This window comes from Lithobates pipiens, unplaced genomic scaffold, assembly GCF_037356315.1.
Source record: "Lithobates pipiens isolate NorthernLeopardFrog02 unplaced genomic scaffold, aLitPip1_a1.2 Scaffold_22, whole genome shotgun sequence".
NCBI lineage: Eukaryota > Metazoa > Chordata > Amphibia > Anura > Ranidae > Lithobates > Lithobates pipiens.
This window is the reverse complement of record NW_027507784.1, coordinates 8,305,859-8,318,080: the sequence shown is the minus strand read 5'-3', so window position 1 is coordinate 8,318,080 and position 12,222 is coordinate 8,305,859. Positions and strand designations below refer to the sequence as shown.

At 49.9% G+C, this 12,222-nt stretch overlaps 1 protein-coding gene across 2 annotated transcripts in view; it reads right to left on the bottom strand.

The window, feature by feature from the left end:
* LOC144000353 (uromodulin-like) overlaps positions 1–8,237 on the bottom strand; it is a 206,572-nt gene extending 198,335 nt beyond the window's left edge. For both annotated transcript variants that reach the window (XM_077494143.1, XM_077494144.1), the window contains exon 1: positions 8,114–8,237. In XM_077494143.1, coding sequence (XP_077350269.1) covers positions 8,114–8,177 — 64 coding nt within the window. In that variant the 5' untranslated portion in view covers positions 8,178–8,237. The remainder of the gene's footprint in view (positions 1–8,113) is intronic.
* Between the last annotated feature and the right edge of the window lie 3,985 nt (positions 8,238–12,222).

Here is a 12,222-nt window from a genome sequence, read left to right as displayed (position 1 = left end):
ATCCAGGTGGTGCTGATTAGCAACTAAAGTCTCAATGAGCCCAGCCCTAGAGACCAATTTAAGACCTCTCTATAAGAGGTGGTTACCAGTTTAGCCTGGGAGGTAAATAGCTATTTGCAGGCTTCAAGCAATCAATTATGTAGCTCTTGCATAGGTTTGCACAGAAAATCCTCAATTAAAAGGATGTAGGGAGCGATCTATGGTGAATCGCCTTTAGATCTGCCACTGAGTGGATTGTAGCCCAAACCAATAAAAAAAGTTTCTTCTTACCTCCTACACTATAATATAAACACAGTGTAAAGGTGGAGTGGGAGGTTGGAGCTTATGAAAGTTAACTATAGCAGGCAACCTCCAAAAGGAGGATCTGTGACAAGGGAACCCCTACTGTGCCACACAGTAGCTTGGTCTCTGCCCCTCCTTGAATGTTAGGTCAGCTTTTAAACATTGTGAAGCAACTTCAGATTCCTAGCAGCTGGGCTAATAGGGCCGGTAACCTAGTGCACCTGCTGACCAGGGGAGCTTCTGAATCCACCAACCACTGCCCAATTAATAACCTGTTCAGTGGTATACCTGGCCTGTAAGTAACTTTGTATCTACCAGGTCCCCTCTGTACGCTATATTCATCCCTACTAAATGTACCACAACTGGGCATGTAGGGAGAGGCTGGCAACCTACTGCTGCGATAACCACAGTGTCTCTGCTGTAAGAGGGAGCTGTGGCTGGTGGTTTTAGCAGTGGCATCTGCGCTATTTGTATCCCGACCCCAAGTTCTGCACTGCACCAGTCAGTATATACACGGGGAAGGGGGAGCAATGGCCTACCTACCTCTTTCTCATCTGAGGTGGTTTAGGCACACTCGTTCCTCTGCACCACCTGTCCACCATACAGCTTCTCTGATGTAAGAGGGGCTGCAGCTGGTGTTTTTAGCAGAAGCTTAAGGGCTATTTGAATCCAGACCCCAGGTGAGATCTCAAATGCCCAGAAACCCTCTGGCTGGAATTGGGGATTTTGCAGCTAATTTCCCACGGCAAAAGGAAAGTAAAGTACTCACCGTTGTCGTCTTCCTCTTTTTGCCACAGCCAGCGGGCTTGCTTTTCCATCCTTATGGTCCACACGCAAGGAGGATAGCCGCCAAAGTGCTCCCCCCCCCCCCCCCAACTGCTGTCCCCATAGGGAGGTGCTAGGTTAGGCTGTGTCCTGCACTGTACCAGTCAGTCAGTCTATATACATGGGGGGGGGCAATGCCTTCCATTCCTCATTCCCATCTTCATATCTGAGGTGGTTAAGGCAGACATACACCGTAGTAAACTGGTGCCTCCTCGCTCTAGAGAAAGGAGGATGTGGGCGCCTGCTCCTACTGACTCTCAGCCTTCCCTCCTGGGTAAGAACGCCGCTGCCATTTTCCCGAAGTTTGAAAATGACGCGGGTGCTTGTTGCCACGCCCTCTCCGGCAGCCCACGCGAGCTACCGGGGACCCAGGAGTCGGGGACAAGATCCCCCTGGAAAGAACCGATGGCCAGCACCCCCGTCTGAACAGCCACCTGTACAGGTAAGGAGGGGGAGACAGGATAATGGCCCCTGAAGTTCTGGGTACACCACTGTACCCAGGGTCCTTCAGCTCTCAGGGGGGCTCTTCCAATTTCTGCTGCCCGCCCTGAGGAAAAGATAGGGGAACCCCCCAGGAAGGACAAGAATATCCTACCAGACCCAGAGGCTTCCCAGGCTTGTGGTCCGGCTCCCAGGGGGAGACCACCAGCCCCAGGCTTCGGGTCATTTGGAAAAAAACAAACAGTTTCACTGTGTAGGGAGAAACACAATCAAAAACTGAGGATCAAGGGGAAGGGTGGGGACTTAAAACAGCTGTCGATTGATTGTGTTTCCTGTAGGGAGGAGCCTCTCATCTCTCAGGTGTGCCGTCCTGGAAGATGACTTGAGAAAAAATATTTAAAGGAGAAGTCCAGCGTGAGCTTTTTAGGCTGTGCTTCTATTAAGGGTCACAGGAGTGCAATTTGTTTTTCGCTCCTGTGACCCGTTTTCAGCGGAGAGTGGTCTGAAGTCCGCTCTCTGCTGACGTCACTGGAATCAATCGAGGCACCACGTCATCGCGACTTTGGAGGTGTGGATCCGCCAGGTGCCTGAACTGAAAGGCGTCTCAGCCTCTCAGTGAGAAGCTGAAACGGACGCTCCCCGTCCCTCCACAGCTCAGCGCACCAATGAGTGTGGAGGAGCGTGCGTCAGCGTCTCTCCTCTCGGGGATCTATGGGAACCGAACCATCAGCAGTGTTAGATCATTCGGTTTTCAGTGCAGAGACGGCAGGGGGGGAACAGATGCGGAATTGGTCTGATGCTGCATACACCTAGGTAAGTATGAATCCAGAATTCTCTGTCATGTCCCTCTTTCCTGCAGCCGAGGGTGGCCGGCAGGCTTTGCGGCCCCCACACACGCTCACCTGGTCTCCTGGCGGACGCACACGTGACTGCTATGGCTCTTAAAGGAGCCCATGTACATCAACAGCGAATTGCGGGAACGAGCCAACCTGATGCAGTATAATGGCGGCGGGTGGTTGGCAAGTGGTTAATACAACTTATGGTGATGATCAGTCGGGGGGTTCATGCTCAATAGCAGATGTGATACTTATGGGGATAATCTGGAATTCATAAGTGACATTGATAAGTCCCGAATGATTTTGATTTTGTTTGTTTTGTTCCCTCCAAGGGATTGTTTAGTAGTTGGAACTTTTAGCACTTTCTACTGGCCAACATTTGATGCCCCATCATGGACTCAGCGCCAGACTTTTGATGTATCCTTAATGTATTGTTAATGTTGGTGAAGAGAATTACTACACATTTCCACTGTATGAGAACTAGTAAGAATAAATCCCTTCACCCCTCCCCCACAAGTCATCCTTTATAAGTGCCACACAGAACTACAAGGCTGAAGGTCCCACAAGTCCAGCACCATATATATTCATGGCTTCCACCTTCTCCTGTACACAGGACATGGTTTTCTAAGAACCATCTAGAGTTAGGAACCCCCTATGAAGACATCTTTCTTACATTCTTACTTTAGATCAGGGGTCTCCAAACTACGGCCTGAGGGCCAGATCTGGCCATTTTCAAGCATTTAGGGTACTATTCTTCCCACTGATACAAGGAACTATTCCCCCCACTGATACGAGGAACTATCCCCCCCACTGATACGAGGAACTATTCCTCCCACTGATACGAGGAACTATTCCCCCCACTGATACAAGGAACTATTCCCCCCACTGATACAAGGAACTATTCCCCCCACTGATACAAGGAACTATTCCCCCCACTGATACAAGGAACTATTCCCCCCACTGATACAAGGAACTATTCCTCCCACTGATACAAGGAACTATTCCTCCCACTGATACGAGGAACTATTCCCCCCACTGATACGAGGAACTATTCCCCCCACTGATACGAGGAACTATTCCTCCCACTGATACAAGGAACTATTCCTCCCACTGATACGAGGAACTATTCCCCCCACTGATACGAGGAACTATTCCCCCCACTGATACGAGGAACTATTCCCCCCACTGATACGAAGAACTATTCCCCCCACTGATACAAGGAACTATTCCTCCCACTGATACCAGGAACTATTCCCCCCACTGATACAAGGAACTATTCCTCCCACTGATACGAGGAACTATTCCCCCCACTGATACGAGGAACTATTCCCCCCACTGATACGAGGAACTATTCCCCCCACTGATACGAGGAACTATTCCTCCCACTGATACGAGGAACTATTCCCCCCACTGATACGAGGAACTATTCCTCCCACTGATACGAAGAACTATTCCTCCCACTGATACGAAGAACTATTCCTCCCACTGATACGAGGAACTATTCCCCCCACTGATACGAGGAACTATTCCTCCCACTGATACGAGGAACTATTCCTCCCACTGATACGAGGAACTATTCCCCCCACTGATACAAGGAACTATTCCCCCCACTGATACAAGGAACTATTCCCCCCACTGATACGAGGAACTATTCCCCCCACTGATACAAGGAACTATTCCCCCCACTGATACAAGGAACTATTCCTCCCACTGATACAAGGAACTATTCCTCCCACTGATACGAGGAACTATTCCCCCCACTGATACGAGGAACTATTCCCCCCACTGATACGAGGAACTATTCCTCCCACTGATACAAGGAACTATTCCTCCCACTGATACGAGGAACTATTCCCCCCACTGATACGAGGAACTATTCCCCCCACTGATACGAGGAACTATTCCCCCCACTGATACGAAGAACTATTCCCCCCACTGATACAAGGAACTATTCCTCCCACTGATACCAGGAACTATTCCCCCCACTGATACAAGGAACTATTCCTCCCACTGATACGAGGAACTATTCCCCCTACTGATACGAGGAACTATTCCCCCCACTGATACGAGGAACTATTCCCCCCACTGATACGAGGAACTATTCCTCCCACTGATACGAGGAACTATTCCCCCCACTGATACGAGGAACTATTCCTCCCACTGATACGAAGAACTATTCCTCCCACTGATACGAAGAACTATTCCTCCCACTGATACGAGGAACTATTCCCCCCACTGATACGAGGAACTATTCCCCCCACTGATACAAGGAACTATTCCTCCCACTGATACCAGGAACTATTCCCCCCACTGATACAAGGAACTATTCCTCCCACTGATACAAAGAACTATTCCCCCCACTGATACGAGGAACTATTCCCCCCACTGATACGAGGAACTATTCCCCCCACTGATACGAGGAACTATTCCTCCCACTGATACGAAGAACTATTCCTCCCACTGATACGAGGAACTATTCCCCCCACTGATACGAGGAACTATTCCCCCCACTGATACGAGGAACTATTCCCCCCACTGATACGAGGAACTATTCCCCCACTGATACGAGGAACTATTCCTCCCACTGATACAAGGAACTATTCCCCCCGCTGATACAAGGAACTATTCCCCCCGCTGATACAAGGAACTATTCCCCCCGCTGATACAAGGAACTATTCCACCCGCTGATACGAGAAACTATTCCCCCCACTGATACGAGGAACTATTCCTCCCACTGATACGAGGAACTATTCCTCCCACTGATACAAGGAACTATTCCCCCCGCTGATACAAGGAACTATTCCCCCCACTGATACAAGGATACAAGGAACTATTCTCCCCACTGATATGAGGAACTATTCCTCCCACTGATACGAGAAACTATTCCTCCCACTGATACAAGGAACTATTCCCCCCACTGATACGAGGAACTATTCCCACCACTGATACGAGGAACTATTCCTCCCACTGATACGAAGAACTATTACTCCCACTGACACCAGCAATAGGGCACCATTTCTTCCACTGATACCAATGATGGAATACTCCTCCTACTAATACCAATAATGGGGCACTACTCCTACTGAGTGAGTGACTTGTATAGCGCTACCTATGCGAACTAAATCGCCTCAGGGCGCTTTCTCGCCACCAGCGCTTTCTTGCCTCCATCTGCGGCTTTTGTGTGGTCCTTTACCCCGTAAGGTCCTGACACGCTTACAAACACATACAACATTGACATACACATATTAAGGCCAATTTTTTTTTTTAGACAAGGTCTAATTAACCTACCAGCATGTCTTTGGAGTGTGGGATGAAACTTGAGTACCCACACAGGCAGAACATGCAAACTCCGGGCAGATGGTGTCGTGGTCGGGATTTGAACCAGCGACCCTATTGCTGCTAAGTGAAAGTGCTAACCACTACACCACTGTGCTGCCTTACTAACAATAATGGGGCACTACTCCTGATACCAGTAATAGGGCACTGCTCCTCCTAATACCAATAATGGGGCACTTCTCCTACAAATAATGGGGCCAATAATAGGGCACTACTCCTCCTAATAGCAATAATAGGTCACTAATCCTCCTAATAACTATAATGGGGCACTATTCCTCCTAATACCAGTAATGGGGCACTTCTCCTATGAATGCCAAAAATGGGGCACTACTCCTTATAATACCAATAATAGGGCACTACTCCTCCTAATAACTATAATGGAGTCCTACTCCTCCTAATACCAATAATGGGGCACTACTCCTCCTAATACCAATAACAGGGCACTACTCCTAATAGCAATAATGGGGCACTACTCCTCCTAATAGCAATAATGGGGCACTACTCCTCCTAATACCAATAACAGGGCACTACTCCTAATAGCAATAATGGGGCACTCCTCCTCCTAATACCAATAATGGGGCACTACTCCTCCTAATACCAATAATGGGGCACTACTTCTCCTAATACCAATAATGGGGCACTACTCTGTCTAATACGAAATAATGGAGCACTACTCCTTCTAATACCAATAACAGGGCACTACTCCTCCTAATACCAATAATGGGGCACTACTCCTCCTAATACCAATAATGGAGCACTACTCTGTCTAATACCAATAATGGGCACTACACCTTCTGCTTACCACCAACCCTGAGGCCATATTTATTCTCACTGATCCTGGGCCCGGGACATTTTCTACCTCCACCGGCCACAATCCGGCCCACCTAGTCTGAAGGACAATAGACTGTTCCTTTGTTTGAAAGGTTTTAAGACTCCTGCTTTAAATCCTAATAGCCGATGGGAGTTACTGCTTCTCTAAGGAGTGTACCCACCCCATAGGTGTGCCCAGCCTATTGCATTAGGGTGTGCACTCCAAAGCTCAAACACACATGCACAGCAGAGCAGTGTATGGTGTCAGTGGGGCAGAGGACGGTGTCAGTAGGGCAGTAGATAGTGTTAGTAGGGCAGAGGACGGTGTCAGTAGGGCAGAGGATGGTGTCAGTAGAGCAGTGGATGGTGTCAGTAGAGCAGTGGACGGTGTCAGTAGAGCAGTGGACGGTGTCAGTAGGGCAGAGGACGGTGTCAGTAGAGCAGAGGACGGTGTCAGTAGGGCAGTGGATGGTGTCAGTAGGGCAGTGGACGGTGTCAGTAGAGCAGTGGACGGTGTCAGTAGAGCAGTGGACGGTGTCAGTAGAGCAGTGGATGGTGTCAGTAGAGCAGTGGACGGTGTCAGTAGGGCAGTGGATGGTGTCAGTAGGGCAGTGGATGGTGTCAGTAGGGCAGTGGACGGTGTCAGTAGGGCAGTGGACGGTGTCAGTAGAGCAGTGGACGGTGTCAGTAGAGCAGTGGACGGTGTCAGTAGGGCAGTGGACGGTGTCAGTAGGGCAGTGGACGGTGTCAGTAGGGCAGTGGACGGTGTCAGTAGGGCAGTGGACGGTGTCAGTAGAGCAGTGGACGGTGTCAGTAGAGCAGTGGACGGTGTCAGTAGGGCAGTGGACGGTGTCAGTAGGGCAGTGGCCGGTGTCAGTAGGTCAGTGGCCGGTGTCAGTAGAGCAGTGGACGGTGTCAGTAGGGCAGTGGGTGGTGTCAGTAGAGCAGTGGACGGTGTCAGTAGGGCAGTGGATGGTGTCAGTAGAGCAGTGGACGGTGTCAGTAGGGCAGTGGCCGGTGTCAGTAGAGCAGTGGACGGTGTCAGTAGGGCAGTGGGTGGTGTCAGTAGAGCAGTGGACGGTGTCAGTAGGGCAGTGGACAGTGTCAGTAGAGCAGTGGACGGTGTCAGTAGGGCAGTGGATGGTGTCAGTAGGGCAAAGGACGGTGTCAGTAGGGCTGTGGACGGTGTCAGTAGAGCAGAGTGGTGTTTTGTTTTTATTATTTTTTTTGTTATTATTTTTTTACAATTTTATTATTTTACAATATTATTATTATTATCTTTACAATTTGTTAGTCCCATTTAGGGGTTTTAGTGAAATAGCAGAGTAAGGCACTGAGATAAGAAATTCCCCAGTCCCTTTCTCTGTAGATTCAGCTGCCTTGGGGGTAGGGCTGTTCGGCAGGGGAAATCTGAATCACACGGGGTGATTAGGGTGCGCCCAGACACACCCAGCACACCCTGTGCCCACACCTGTAACCAACCCCACCCCCCCCCCCCACCCCCTTCCCCCACACATGCATAAATAAACTGTTAAAAAGGAAAATGTTGTTAGTTAAATATTCCAAAAAAAAAAAATACTTACGTGTCCGTCCACTGGAGGCATATAGAAGGACCAAGAAGAAGGGTAGGGACCTTTGTCCTCTCATTATGGAGCCCTACTTTCCGTGTCACCTACACAAACTGCTCCCAACACATTCTGTTCTCTGGTATTAGAAGTCAGATTTGATGCCTCCCTTTTATAATGTCCCATGACAAAAGCTGAAGAGCATAACATGTTCCGTGTCACATGGCACGGCACATTTCACATACACTTCATTACAGTCACTATTTATAGTCATAGAGAAAAAATAAAAATAACTGCCTGAAGCAAGAAGAGTTTAAGCAAATCTTTGTTTCCAGAAGATGCAAATCACATTCTTTTCATATCTGTGATACATCTATAGAATAAGAGCAACAGAAAAACCTTTTATATGCTTCTTATGCCGCGTACACACGGTCAGACTATCCGGCGGATTTGGTCCGGGGGGACCGGAGTCCGCCGGACAATCCGCCCGTGTGTGGGCTCCGGCGGACTTTTCGTTCTCAAAAGTCCGGCGGACTTAGAAAGAAGTTTTGACTCAAAATTGTCCGCCGGACTCGGACAATCCGCCCGTCTGTGCGCTAGTCCCCTGGACTTTTGAAATTATCAGACTTTCCCGCACACGGAGGAAAGTCCGTTCATTTTGAACGCGGCTCCAGGCAGATGGGACTAGGGCAGGGAGTCCATGTCGCCGCCTCCATCGGCAAGATTGGCACCTCGCTGGCCCCGTCACCTGGTATGGACTTAAAGGGGAAGCCCTACGCCGAAAAAACGGCATGGGCCTCCCCCCCCCAAAGTCCATATCAGACCCTTATCCGAGCACGTAGCCTGGGCAGTCAGGAATAGGGGGTGGGGACGAGCGAGCGTCTTTAACACAAGACCCCGAAGTCGGAAGAAGACCCCCGGAACCCGCGACAGCGATGAAGAAGAAAGTCATTCAAACGCTGCCGCCATTGAATCCGTTGTGCGTGTGTGGTGAGCTGACATGTCCCCCGGTAAACGCGCTGACGTCACACCAACTGGCGCGTTTCGCCAGCCAATGGGACGCTAGCTTCCTCAGAGCTCTCCTCCTCTTGCCCCGCTGAGCTCGCTTACCATTCCATGTTGCCGGCACACAGCAGAGACACTTTCCCATCCTGGGCTGTTATCACCTCGTTATCCTCTCCCTTCAGGAAATGGCCCACAGCTTCTCCCCAGCCAATGGGAACATAGGGGTGTGGCCTCTAGAAGGCAAAGTAGGAGCCCAATACTGGAGCGTGGTTGTGAGTCCCTGGGGCAGATCGAAGCCGGATTTTGTGGAGGATATGATAATATGACAGGGAGGTTGCAGGGGCCCCCTGGAGCTAGGGGTGAGGTAGCGATTGTGACCCCTGCAACCCCTTATGCTACGCCCATGGTGCCCACTCCTGTCACCTAAGAACAGGAAACTGAGGCTACAATTGGCACAGATCACCAAAATTGGACAATAGAAGTTTGTAAAAGCATTGCCTGGTCTGGTGAGACTGAGTTCAGCTGCGACATTCAGATGGTGGAAATTGGCGCATGGATTCATCCCACCTTGTATCACCGGTTCAGGCTGGTGGTGGGGGGTGTAATGGTGTGGGGGGAATATTTTCTCAGGACACACTTTGGGCCCTTTAGTACCAATTGAGCATGGTTTATACCCCACGGCCTACCTGAGGATTGTTGCTGACCATGTCCATCCCTTAATGACTACAGTGCCCCCATCTTCTGATGGCTCCTCCCAGCAGGATAATGCACCATGTCACAAAGCTCCAATCATCTCACCACTGGTCCCTGTCCTCCAATGGCCTCCACACTCACCACATCTCATCCAATAGAGCACCTTTGGGATGCGGTGGAACTGGAGATTGGCATCATGGTTGGGCAGTTGACAAACAGGCATGTACTGGCCATTGGGACTACAGGGCGTTTCCCGGTGGGCCGATGGCTCAGTGGGCCGGTCACCAAGAATGAAGGCCAAAGGGGGTCCAACCCACTACTGGCAAGGGGGAGCCTAATAAAGGGGGTCCAACCCACTAATAGCAAGGGGGGGCTAATAAAAGGGGTCCAACCCACTAATAGCAAGGGGGGGCTAATAAAGGGGGTCCAACCCACTAATAGCAAGGAGGGGCTAATAAAGGGGGTCTAATCCACTACTAGCAAGGGGGGCCTAATAAAGGGCGTCCAACCCACTACTAGCAAAGGGGGCCTAATTAAGGGCGTCCAACCCACTACTAGCAAAGGGGGCCTAATAAAGGGCGTCCAACTCACTACTAGCAAGGGGGGCCTAATAAAGGGTGTCTAACCCGCTACTACCAAGGGGGGCCTAATAAAGGGTGTCCAACCCACTACTAGCAAGGGGGGCCTAATAAAGGGCGTCCAACCCACTACTAGCAAAGGGGGCCTAATTAAGGGCGTCCAACCCACTACTAGCAAAGGGGGCCTAATAAAGGGCGTCCAACTCACTACTAGCAAGGGGGGCCTAATAAAGGGTGTCTAACCCGCTACTACCAAGGGGGGCCTAATAAAGGGTGTCCAACCCACTACTAGCAAGGGGGGCCTAATAAAGGGTGTCTAACCCACTACTACCAAGGGGGGCCCAATAAAGGGTGTCTAACCCGCTACTACCAAGGGGGGCCTAATAAAGGGGGTCTAACCCACTACTAGCAAGGGGGGCCTAATAAAGGGTATCCAACCCACTACTAGCAAGAGGGGCCTAATAAAGGGTGTCCGACCCACTACTACCAAGGGGGGCCTAATAAAGGGTGTCCAACCCACTACTAGCAAGGGAGCCTAATAAAGGGGGTCCAACCCACTACTAGCAAGGGGGGCCTAATAAAGGGTGTCCAACCCACTACTTGCAAGGGGGGCCTAATAAAGGGTGTCCAACCCACTACTAGCAAGGGGGGCCTAATGAAGGGGGCCAAACCCACTACTAGCAAGGGGGACCTAATGAAGGGGGTCCAACCCACTTCTAGAAAGGGGGGCCTAATGAAGGGGGTCCAACCCACTACTAGCAAGGGGGGCTTAATAAAGGGGGTCCAACCCACTACTAGCAAGGGGGGCCTAATGAAGGGGGTCCAACCCACTACTAGCAAGGGGGGCCTAATAAAGGGGGTCCAACCCACTACCAGTAAGGGGGCCTAATGAAGGGTTTCCAACCCACTATTAGCAAGGGGGGCCTAATAAATGATGTCCAACCCACTACTAGCAAGGGGGACCTAATAAAGGGGGTCCAACCCACTACTAGCAAGGGGAGCCTAATGAAGGGGGTCCAACCCACTACTAGCAAGGGGAGCCTAATGAAGGGGGTCCAACCCACTGCTAGCAAGGGGGACCTAATAAAGGGTGTCCAACCCACTATTAGCAAGGGGGGCCTAATAAAGGGGGTCCAACCCACTACTAGCAAGGGGGGCCTAATAAAGGGTGTCCAACCCACTACTAGCAAGGTGGACCTAATAAAGTGGTCAGTGAGTGTATATATGCATGTTTATTTGAATGTCATGAATTGTAAGGGAATAGGGGGAGGGGTTTTATAGTACAGCACCTATATACACAATATGTGTGATTTGTGATATTAAGATACTATTGCTTCTGTATGGGGCATTGCAACAGGGGGAGGTGTATTGTAGTACTGTATTGTACATAATACTTTTGATTAATATAGCAACTGAATTGGTATCAGTCTTACTTTGGTTTGGCACAGGCCATTTGCAACAGTGGGAGGTGAATTATAGCACACCTCTTCTAAGAAGCTGGACAACACAGGACAAATCCAGTGTCTTGGGGCGATTCAGTTTGCATTGCAGTGCTATACAAAAATGTATTCATTCAACAAAACCTGTTATGCCCCATACAAATGATCGTGAACTTTTTTTTGTCAGAAAATGCGACCGTGTGTACGCTCCATCTGTCTTTTGTTGGCGGAATTATAGCCAGAAAAAGATTGAGAGCATATTCCCTATTTTTCGGTCAGGAAAAGCTCCTATCCAAAAATGTGATTGTATGCAATTCGAATGCGCAAAAAATTCCGCATGCTTGGAAACAATCCGAGGCATGCTCGGAAGCATTGAACTTCATTTTCTCGGCTCGTCGTAGTGTTGTATGTC